Source organism: Polypterus senegalus, chromosome 13 (genome assembly GCF_016835505.1).
Source record: "Polypterus senegalus isolate Bchr_013 chromosome 13, ASM1683550v1, whole genome shotgun sequence".
In the NCBI taxonomy this organism is placed as follows: Eukaryota; Metazoa; Chordata; class Cladistia; order Polypteriformes; family Polypteridae; genus Polypterus; species Polypterus senegalus.
In genome coordinates this window covers 162,748,176-162,759,818 of record NC_053166.1, presented here as the reverse complement: position 1 = coordinate 162,759,818, position 11,643 = coordinate 162,748,176, and the positions used below count along the sequence as shown (strand labels likewise).

General features: G+C 51.0%; 1 protein-coding gene across 1 annotated transcript in view; it reads left to right on the top strand.

The window, feature by feature from the left end:
• The window catches only part of LOC120543365 (golgin subfamily A member 4-like), a 34,894-nt gene that overhangs the window by 5,756 nt on the left and 17,495 nt on the right, over positions 1-11,643 (top strand). Inside the window, exons 2-6 of the mRNA XM_039776401.1 lie at positions 1,531-1,599; positions 3,739-3,828; positions 4,034-4,143; positions 7,456-8,047; positions 9,926-10,042. Coding sequence (XP_039632335.1) covers positions 1,531-1,599; positions 3,739-3,828; positions 4,034-4,143; positions 7,456-8,047; positions 9,926-10,042 — 978 coding nt within the window. The remainder of the gene's footprint in view (positions 1-1,530; positions 1,600-3,738; positions 3,829-4,033; positions 4,144-7,455; positions 8,048-9,925; positions 10,043-11,643) is intronic.

Sequence of the window (11,643 nt, the reverse complement as noted above, 5' to 3'; positions counted from 1 at the left end):
CTGTGCTTTGTCTCCCTCTCACTGTCGCTCTCGCCCCTTCTCTCGTTCTTGTCACAGAATGTGCCCAACGGTGTGCTGATTGGCCCAGTGAGCTTGGCATCGACACGTAGGTGACTTGGCTCCTTCAAAAATAGAAAGCTTTTGTAAATACAGTGAAACTCTGTTGTTTCCCCCTGACCGTCACCCTGCCACACGCTGGGCATCTTCCTGCACATCTAAAATAACATGCAATGTAATGAGAGAAAAGTGGGCATCGTGTGACTTGAGTGCACATTTGTCATGGCAGGACATAAGCACTGAGAAAACAGACTTGCAGGGATGAAACTTTGGAGAGTCTGTCTGTCTGTGCGTCTGTCTGTCTGCGCGTCTGTCTGTCTGCGCGTCTGTCTGTCTGCGCGTCTGTCTGTCTGCTCGTGTGTGTGCGTCTGGCTGTCTGTCTATGCGTGTGTCTGTGTGTGTGTGAGTGGCTGTCTGTCTGTGCGTCTGTCTGTGCGTCTGCCTGTCTGTCTGCGCGTCTGTCTGTCTATACGTGTGTCTCTGTCTGTGTGTGTGTGCGTCTGGCTGTCTGTGCATCTGTCTGTCTGTCTATGCGTGTGTCTGTGTGTGTGTGAGTGGCTGTCTGTCTGTGCGTCTGCCTGTCTGTCTGCGCGTCTGTCTGTCTTTCTATACGTGTGTCTGTGTGTCTGTGCTCCAATGTCAGGACGTGTTTCGTTCCCTCATGAAGACGCTGTGAAGACTTTTTTTCCAGTTTGATTTGCTCTCGCCAGCCTGCCTCAGATGTTCTTCAACTGAAGCCTTTGCTCTTTCTTCAAAGTGAGGGTCGTATTCTTCGAGCTTGAAAGCCTTTTGTTTTCAGCGTGAGACCCCAGTGCCCTTAATCTCCATTGTCCAAGACAGAAGCAGGCTTGGTATTTTTTAAAAATGCTTCTCTTAAGTATTCAGTTTCAGGAGTGACGAATCAACCTAAACTGTGATTATGAAAAACGAGGATCATCTTTAAAAAACCCTCAACTTCTCATTTAAATATAAAAAATGTGAATTGAAAGTCGAATAAGAACTTCTGTCCTCCGCATTTCACAATCCTTTAACTTCAGTTTTTGTCTCACGTCAACCCTTTAAAATCCGCTAACGACTGTTGAGCCAAATTAGAAGATGAAGACACCTGAAGGGTCGTCTGCCCGCTCGTTGCCTGCTGCTGAGTTGTTTACTCCCTGGCACAACTTTTATGATCTGCTTTACCTGCCAGGCTTGAAGTAGTATTTGAAAGGTGCCACTTAGGCAGTGTCTGAGATATACTGGTGCCCCCTACTGGCAGGTGTACCTTCTGTGCACCTGTTAACTGGTGTTTTAATAAAGGGGTATTATGACAGTGGATCACAGCAGAGGTGGGCGTCTCTGTGGTGTCCTTTCCGCATTTTGCCAGGGTGACTTTACCAAGCTGCGCGTTGATAGATTTAGCTAACGCTTGAGAACCTGACGCTTGGAGGAGATCGGCTGTCATTCTGAGCTCTTTGTGTTTTTGCTTTGCAGTGGAAGAAGCACTGGTTTGTGCTAACTGATCAAAGCCTGAGATTTTATCGGGACTCGATTGCTGAGGAGGTGAGTGAGCCCCACTGGGGACGGTGAGGAGGGTGGCAGTATGCCAGTCACACGTGTGGTACTTGTCATGTAACACTTTTCAGACTAACATTAACCTAAAGGAGTGTAAGACATTTACAGCCAAAGTAAAAAGTATGTGACCCCTTTGGACTGATCTGCTTTACTGCATGAATTGGGCATCAAAAGTGACGTCATGGGTACCGAAATACACGATGAGCTGAAGACAATGACACACAAACAATTCGACTCTTTTCACGTTCACAGTGGGAGTGGAAAAAGGAAGTGAACCTTGGGATTTCATAACTGGCTGACCCTCCTTTGGTGGGCACTTCCTGTAACTGCAGATCAGACCTGCACATCGTGCGCTGGGGATTTTTGCCCCTTCTTCCCTGCCGAGCCACCTTAACTCCTCCATATTCTTTGGTTGTCTTCTGTGTACGTCTCTCTCTCTGTTCAGGTCATTCCATAGGACTGAGATCTGAGCTCTGACTGAGCCGCTCCACAAGGCCGAGTTTGTTCTTCTGAAGCCATCGTGCTGTGGATGTGCTGCGATGTTTGGGCTCGTCGTCCTGTTACGTCACCCAGCCTCTTGTTGTTGATGGACAGACACCCTCACGTCATCCTGGAGAATTTGTTAATAATCTTGTGAATTCATGTTCCCCCTCCATGATGGCAAAGCCGTCCAGGCCCTGATGCAGCAAAGCAGGCCCAAATCCTGATGTTCCTTCCTCCACCATGTGTGTTGATGTTGATATGCGGTGCCCTTTTTACACCAAATGAAGTTCTGCTTGTTCCTCCCAGTACTTCCATTTTGGTTTCTTCACTCCACAAGACATTTTCCCAGTCCCGTTGTGGAGTGTCCAAGTGCTCGTTCATCAATGTTCTTTTTTGGATAGCAGTGGCTTCCTTCTTGGTGTCCTGCCATGGACTCCTTTCTTGTTCGATGTTTTGTGTGTAGTTGACGCGTGAACAGAGATGTCAGCCAGTTCTGATGACTTCTTCAAGTCCTCTGCTGTCACTCTAGGGTTCTTCTTGGCCTCATTGCTGACTTTGCATTGTGCTCTTGGGGTCATCTTGGCAGGACGCCCTCTTCTAGGCCGAGTAGCCACAACACCACATGGTCTCCACTTACAGACAACATGCCTAACAGTAGACTGACGTAAGATCTCAGATCTTGGAGATGACTTCTTCACCCTTTCCAGCCTCATGTAGATGAACAATTCTCCATCGTAGCTCTTCAGACAGCTCTTTAGTGCGAGGCGTGATTCCTATCTGGATGTGCTTCTTGTCAAAAAGCTCCAACTTGATCATGTCATTCTGGGCCACCACGCCTCTGAACTCGTCTCATTAAATGGACTCCACGTGTGCTAAATTCGCACTGCAATGAGCTTTTTCAAAAGTCCTTAGCTTAGGGTTCACTTACTTTAAACCAGCCTTGAGTTTCACACTTTGAATGATTTACTCAATATGGCCAACACTTCTCTGAAAATCTGTGTGTCTTGAGTCCTAGGAGACGGTGTGTGTTCATTATGGGGACTGACATGAAGATACCACCAGGTGTTATGTGGGAATTGGACAGAAACCGAGAGAATTCCTAGGGGTCACTTACTCTTTACTTTGACTGTACGTGTAATCAAAACATCCAATAATTAGGAGCAGATGTCTGGTCTGCCTGCCACTTTGACTTTGCATTTCCAGGAGTTCGTGGAGGTGGTCAGCATGTTTGAGTTAGCATTGGTTAGGGGGTCTGTCCTCAAGCGAGTGCTGCCCAGCTGTTGTAGTCTTTTATTGTGAGCTTCAGACTACTGGGTCACTCGGCGCTCCTCATTGTCTGTCACACAGGAAGTGGGCACCAGAGTTTCACCTGCTCTCATGCTATGGGCAGTGCCACCCCAAACCCATTAGGATCCTTCTTAAGATGTTCTCCTTCCTCACACCTACAGTAGATATGCATGTTGGTGTTTGGTTGCCACATGGGAGTTGTCCTTTTTGAGCAGACACATCCATCCCATAATTTCAAGGTTTTATTTTACACAACCTCCAGTTTTTCTCGCCTTTGTGTTTCTTCCATGTACTTCAATGGCTTTTTTTTTTTTTCCTTTGCATTGTAAAATGTCTTGCGTTGTGTTTGGCACACAGGCTGCTGACCTGGACGGTGAGATCGACTTGTCCACCTGCTTTGATGTCACCGAGTTCCCAGTGCAACGAAACTACGGCTTTCAGATCCATGTGAGTGCAATCCAGTCGGTGCCATTGTCTTATTATGGGGAGCTCGTCTGGTTAGCGGGTGACCTCTCGAAAGACACCGGGGGGCTCGACAGCGGGTGACAATCCCACCTGAAGTTCTTGGACGTGTGCAGTAAAACATCTGCTCTTCCTTCTTCAGTCTAATCTGCGCCTTTTTTGTTTTTTTTTGTTTTGCTTTTCCCTGTAGACTAAAGACAGGGTCTTCACGCTCTCGGCGATGACATCGGGGATTCGGCGAAATTGGGTTCAAGCCATCACAAAAAGCATTCGTCCCTCCACGGCGCCAGATGTGACAAGGTGAGAACGAGGGCTTAGGTGGGGAAGGACAGCGCCTTTCAGCGTCTCTCTCTCTTTGTCTGTCTGTCCGTCCGTCTGTGTCTCTGTCTCTCCATCCATCTTTCTGTCTCTCTCTCTCTCCGTCTCTCTCTCTGTCTCTTTGTCTTTCAGTCTGTCTGTCTCTTGTAAGTACTGCCATTCAAATCTGACCTGCTTCTCTGACTGAAGGCCTTTATTTCTTGGGATTGTTGAAAGCCTACCATCTTGCCGTCCGTCCTCTCTCTGCCATCTTTGTTCTTTCTATTCTTTCTCCATTTCTCCTTTGCTTTTAAAGCCTTGACTTGCTGTCCTTCGTTTCCCCCTTTGGTTTTCATGCAGTGTCGTATTTGATGTCATTTTTCGGCCGCATTTCCCTTGAAATTTCGAAGTTAAAGACGACATTTGCGGTTTCCCAGCTGTTGGCGTGGCAGTGGCGTCATCAGAAATGCGGCGATACGGTTTGACGCCATTGCCGCTGATTTCTTGAGCAGGTTGATTCCCGTTTATCTCCCTTGCAGACAGAGCTGGTGTGACTCGCTGGCTGGTGTGTAACGTCGGGTGTGCGCTTGAATCCTTTTAGACGTGGAGTCGTATCTTTGGTTTGATGGACTCATTATGACCGCCTCATTAAACCTCCAGGAGGTTGTCTTTTATGTGATGACCGGCGGGCGTAATGCCAGTGCTGCTCTTCTTGCGAGTGGCGTCTGTGTTTCTTACACCAAATGTAGCTTCTCGACCACTACAGCAGGATTCGCTCGTCTTGATGGATTTGTTCTCGTACAGCGCCCCTCGTTTGGTGGGCCGACGTGAACCTTCGTCTCCATGGCCCTCACTCTCACGTTTGTCCAGAGGTCCTCCATTTGTGTCCTTCACTGTTGTTAACAAAACTGCAAGCCAAAGCAGCCGAGGTCTTTAACCGAGAAGAGACAAAGCGGGTACTGTGTGTGACTCGTCTGCTCTTGTGAGGGGCACACGGCGCTGGGTTTCCGGGCTCTGTGTTGTCCGCGCCCTTTCCCTGTACCTCTGGTGACTCTTGTGATGGCTCTCACGTTCCGCTTTCCTTTTCCTTCCCATGCTCTCCCAGGAAGCGCATCTCTCTGAGACTTTTGCTAACGATACCCAGGTTGGCATCTTTAATACGCACCACCTTATGTAGTGCCAGTCCAGTTGACGTAGCACGTTTTAAACATCCAAATGAAAACTGGAGTTTCCGTGCCGTCAGTTGTGTGGCAGAGCGTAGGAGTTGGCAGATCACCACCCCGGTGCCCTCCTCTTTTTGACCGAGGTGCACTAATCTCACCCCAAGGGCGGGCAGCACATTCCAAACACTGCATTCAAAATGAGCTTAAGTTGTTTGGGTGGCCAGAGATGTGCGGCTCGGTAACCGTCCAGCTGGCTTTAAACACAGACGCCAAGTTCTTATGTGCGACTCGGGGACACTGGCATCATGAGAGTGTGGGCACTTATTACAGCAAAATCCAGATGCACCAGGTTGGTAAGTGACCAGTTTGAAAGAAGTGTGTGTTCTGCCAGTGAAGCAGCGGAGAGCGCCCACCGATCCACGTCCTGTGCCAGTCACGCCTTCTGAACACTGCAGAGCACATCGGTGACGAGAGCGTAACGTGACGTCAAGCAGTCGCAGAGAGGAGGAAGTGACGCGGGTGTGCTGGCCGCCTGCGTGTCGTCCCACTGCTAGATGTGGCAGCGATGGCTGAACTTACTCCGTTACCTCTCGGTGATGTCATCATATTGACTTAACATGTGGCCATTGTTGGCACCGAGTTGGAGATGCGGAGCTGCCATTTCAAACGCTGAAGTCTGAACGGAGACCATCGACTCAAACTGGAGAGGAGTGTCGATCACGGCAGGTGAGGCGCCTGTCCTCTCCGCACCACGTGTTGCCAGAGTCGAGGTCCACCCGCTCACGTCGTGGCGATGGCGGGTATCTCTTACAGCCTAACGCCTCCAGAACACGAACGTGCTGTCTGTTAGTTAGAATTTGATGTCCGCTCTGTGCCTTACAATGGCAGAGCGCGAGGCTTGCCAGGGAGCAGGTGCCCACCTTGCACTCGCGCCATCCCACAGCCTTAACATCGTTTCTTTTTCCACCTTGGCCCTGGAGACGGCTCAGAGTAGATGTCACATCACGTCACCCGATAGCAAGTGGCTTGTCCAAATGCTGCGGCAGGCTTGATGTTTTCAGGCAGATGTCTAAATGTAACTGGAGCCCGTCACTGATTTCCTGGCTGGCACCACTCTGAGGCGAGCCATCTGTACTGGCAATCAGAAAGTCGTCGGTTCGAATCCCGGAAATGCCAGGCAAGGCCCTTAACCTGCGATTGCTCCGTCCTGGGTATGACGTTAGTCTACATCGGAACAACTTGGGGGTTGCTGGCAGAACTGGCACGCCAGCCACCGTAGCAAACCTGCACCCCATCTGAACTGGTGTGGTGCCGAGGTGTCACCTGCTGTACAGTATGGCTGCACTCGGGTCCTGATCGGGTCCTGAGTTGGTTTGTCGTGTTGTATCGGCGCTCGAGTAGAGAGGTCAAGCCTCCTAAGTGGCACATGCAGATAGGAATTGGTGATGGCCGAATGATAGGGCCCATGTGCGAAAGGCGAAGTTGGCATCACAGGGGCCTCCCATGGCGGCCGAGTGTTCCTCAAGTTCCAAAGATCAGCCTTTTGTTTGATTTCCACACCACAGATGATCTTAGGCTGCCAGGTTCGGTGAAGGCCGGGCTGGCACTGCCACCTCTTGGTCTGTATGTGTGTGTCCATTGCAGGGCAGCCCTCTCCAGTTAAAAACGACTGTCCAGGGTGTGAGATGTTGGGCTGGTGAGCCTGCAGCGGAGTGAACGCTGACGACCCGACCGTGTGGGCATATTTCATGACCCCTCTGTTGCTGGCATTCGATGCCCATTTCTCATCTGACCTCTCTGTAGCTTTAAGGTTTTTGGGGCAAAGGACCTGCAGTGCGTTTTCAGTCCTCTTTTCGCATCACTTGGCAAAGCGTAATGTAAAGAAGCTGCTGTGGTGGCACAGGCAGGTGGTGAGTAAAGGCATTGACTGGCAGCTGTGGCACAGGAGACCAGTTTCTACTGGTCAGCTCCATGTTTGTCCATCTTTCCTTATTTGACTGATCAGCTTCTGAACTTTAGATCCTACCTTACGGTTCTTAACAGTTGGTGTTTAATCACCCGGGCACATTAATTAGACACGAATAGCTGAATGAATCGCTAGTTGGCAGTGAGGTCCTCTATTAAGATAACGATATTAATAATTTGTTTTCAGCTCTTTGCCGGAGGAGAAAGCCGCAGCAAAGCCCTCCAGTGACGCCCGTGTAACAGCAGAGAACGCATCTCAAGTAGACGGGAGCCACGCAGTGAAGAAAGCTGGGGCGCGGGAACGCCGCCGCGATGGACGCTCTAAAACCTTTGACTGGGCCGAGTTTCGTCCCACCCAGCAGTTACTTGCGCAAGAAAGAGAGCCTGCCATGGCCGAAGTGGCCGTACGCCCTCCTGTCGGCCCCTCCGCTCCAGTGGAGGAAGAGCTGCGTAAAAATGCCAGTGCGGTTACGGACTTGGAAAAGGAACGGGCCTGGCGGAGGGAAGTGCGGCGGAAGCGTTTCGAGACGGCAGACGTGTCTTTTGTCTCCAGCCGGGACGATGCCAAGTTTCAGATGGAGGTGGGCCGCTCCCAGGCCATCGTCCTAGAGTCGAAGTCGCCAAGCGTGCGCGTGGAGATAGAAGAACGCTGGCACCAAGTGGAGACGACGCCTCTGCGGGAGGAGAAGCAGATCCCCATCTCTACACTTCACCCTTCAGCATCTGACTCGGAGAGTGTGCCACCGCAGGACTTGGCACCTTTACTTCTGGAAAAAGAGGTTAGGAAAAACGGATTTGATTAACTCGTATATTAAAAATAGATTGAAAATAAGAAAGACGTGTGTGTGTGTGTGTGTGTGTGTGTGTGGAGGAAACAAAGCAAGCATTTCTTAGGCTTTTAACATTAGGGGCTTGGGGGGCACAAGTGTGGCGATCTCTTCAGGTGTCTGAAGGCAAGGCCAGGGCACGGTGGACGTGTCTTAGACAATCCAAGGAAGGGCGACATTTAGCCCAGAGCTCTGATTAAAGCCAGTTTGCCAAAGGTTTACAGGATTGGCACGATGAAAAGGAGAAGAACTGCCATCTTGTGCTTTGTGCCCTCACCGTGCCATTCTGTATTGGCGCTCTGCTTCTCTGCTCCCTTTATGAAAATCCTTCCCCGACACCTGAAATATTAATAATGTACAGATGTCGCCAGGCGAGAGTTTGGAGATTCCACCGCGTCGGTTTTGTGTCGGTTTTCAAGTAGGCATAAAGCTCTGAGTCGTAACGTAGTGTGGACGGACGGACGGGGGGACAGACAGACGGACGTTTTCTTTCCCCAATGCACAAATCACCAACAGACTCTCCTCCTCCCAACTCCGGCTCGTCACCAGGAGTGAGGCGCGGCCCCTTTTATGCCACCCGGATGTGTGGCAGAGGTGCCATATGAGCACCCAGGACTCGTTAATCTTCCAGATGAGCTTCCCAGCCCTGCAAACCAGGGTGGCTGCCCTCTCGTGGCCCGTCCAGACGTCCCGGGTGGGTAGGGACGCCACAGTAGACTGAAACTTACCGTATGTACCCGCGTAGAAGTGAATCCCGAAAAATCAATCGTAAAATCAGACCCCGACTTAGGGTTGCCACACTTCATTTTTTTTAGACCAGCGCAGTCACCGATTTCTTTTGCCACTTTAACGACTTTTAATTTAAAACCAGCTTCATATTTTCTTCTGATCGAACGCTCCATCGTAGATGAGGGACGCTCTTACGATAAACGTGTGTGAGGGTGTGAACGTCGCTTTAGAGCAGTGTGGGTATCACCGTGTGGTCACGTGGGCACGATAGAGAGAGGGAGGGGTTAGGAGCACCCGATACAGCGCATTGCCACACCCACACAGAAAACAAAGGCTGTGTGCCCCGTGGTTACTGTCTGAGGTGGACGCGCGTTGGCACATCAGAATCTCCAGACCAATAGTGGGAGGCTTCCACATTCGACTTATCAAATAGTAGAAATCGTACGGTCAAGTCGAGGCCCGACTTGTCGGCGAGTCTATACTGTAAATAAAGTGCGGCGGCTTTGAAAGGAAGAGGCGTGTCTTCAGGCGGAAGTGAGGTCATCAGGGCTGGGAGGAGGAGATTTGGGCGGGTCTGCAGGAGAAGAGGCCTTAGTGCAATGACTGAGCCCCACACTCTGTGTTTTACTCCCACCTAAGCCGCAGTGTGACGCGGTGTGACACAGTTGTGTGTGGTGACGCGTGACCACAATAAGTTTACGTCGCCAGTTCCCTTAGTAAGACCTCCTCAGGTCTGGTCTCGTATCAGTCGCCCCTGACGTCGCGTTACCATCTCCTTCATCGTATTGTCCTGTCTGGTCCGTTTTGGACCCTCGCGACGAGACCTGAATTGAGTTGAAACATCCAGTTGTGGTCACGCGAGACCCGAGAGTTTGGCTGTTTGACTGACTGAACTTTCATTTCTGGTCACCTCATGGCGACGTGACTCCGCGCTGTCATAAATGAATGAATGAATTGCCTTTTAATGCCACTCGGCGGGTGGTGCTGGTTTACCCTCTCATTTGTTCTGTATGTTGAAGTGTTGTTCGTGCCAAGAAGAGAAGAACGTTTAGCCAGCCCAGTAACCAGTGTCTTGGTTCCCCTGTCCCTTGCTTGTTGTAGCTGGAGGAGACTCAGAAGGAGCTGCGCGGCCTTCAGGATCAGAATCGGCTTTTACAGGAGCAGCTGAAGGAGGCTCAGAGTCGAGAGCACAACGCACGTGAGGGTTACGTGCTGCAGGTACACACTGGCTTGTCACCGTCCTGCTCCTTCAGGGATGGCCCATAAATCCACACCGAGCTGGATGGCCACTGGCACAACGTCTTCATTGTTTTTAGTGACAAACACAAACCGCTTCATAAGAGCTGGCCAGGCCAGGCCAGGCCACTTAGTCAGAGGGTCCCGAGGACGCGGGCTGCTGGTTTTCCCAGGTAATTTAGTTTCCTCGACGCTTTTCAGCGACCTGACGTCCACTCGGGTCCTTCACAGACGGTCATTCAAGGAGCGCCTTGCCTTGTATGGAACGTCGGGAACGCTGTACTACTGGAATACCCACAATGCATCTGTTAGTCACGTACTGCTGGTGCTTGTTGGCACACCCACCACATGACCAATCAACTCAGGGTCCCAGATTAGGACCCGAGTGCAGCCATGTGACGGGTGACACCTCGGCACCAGTAAGAAGTGTCACTAAAGTGGCCATTCGTGACGGGCTTGTGATTTGCTGCTAAAGTGACTTGTAAGTAAGAGGGCGTCATGTTGTCATCAGTGAGTCGTGTTGTCACCCACCTCCGTTATGTCAGGGTGCCCGTTGTGAGTCGCACTTTATTGATGCCGTGATATTAGGACCTCGGTGAACCTTCAAGTGGGTGCCTGACTGACTGGCGGTGGGATTACGGGACCCCCAGGTTCCTGACGGACCTGTGAAGCAAGTCCTGTGCTGGTGCAGAAGTCCATTTGCTGTTTTAACAGCACACACCAGTACAAATGGCCTGACCAGTGGCTAGTGGCCTGTAAGTGGAGTGCTGGCCCTCTGCTGGTTTTGGCCGCCATGATGTTTCAGGTGTGGAGGAGCCTGACGTCTTTTCCACGACTGATGGTTTCCTAATTCTGATTTAACGTTCACTGCGGTCTCTGTGATCGGGTTAGTAATGGCAGACGTTGTGCCCCCGTGGAATGTGACGTGTTATCATAGCGGGCAGCTTAGTGACGGGTAGCCGTTTTGGTGTCTCCTGCCGTGTGACACTCCGAGGAAGTTCCGCCAGGTGGAGGTGTAGAGACGGCTTGCTCTCGATTCAGGGCTCGGGCACTTGAGAAGAGTGTAAGGAGTGGTACCAAGGAGTCTTGACCTGCCGATGGTGCCCAGTGGTCAGATGACTGCACTCAATTGCATGGTGATGGCGTTAAGCATGCAGTCCGACTAACCTTTCAGCTGAGATGGCACATCTTTGCCATGCTGCCCGTCACATGAAGTCAGGCGCCGATGAAAGCTTTAAGCTGTGCTTTGCCTGCTGGTTGAAGTGCCCTCGTTGGACTGCGTGACTTTGGAGCGGGCGACACAATTCTCCTAACTTGACTTCTTTACGTTCTCTTTGCGAGTGAAGTTGGTAAATTTTGCCCTTTCCATGAACCTCTGAGGAGCCCACAAGTCCGCGTGTCCGAGCCGTAAAACTCACAAGCGGGCAGCAGAACAACATCCCTTATGATACCCTGGCACCTTACTTGTACTGGGAGAGCTGCATCTCAGTTATGCTGGTGTCACACTGAGGAATGCTGAAGGGCACACCTCTCCCAGTTTGCCATACTGGTCAGTGTGTCAGTTGGGTCTGAGCCAAGGCGAG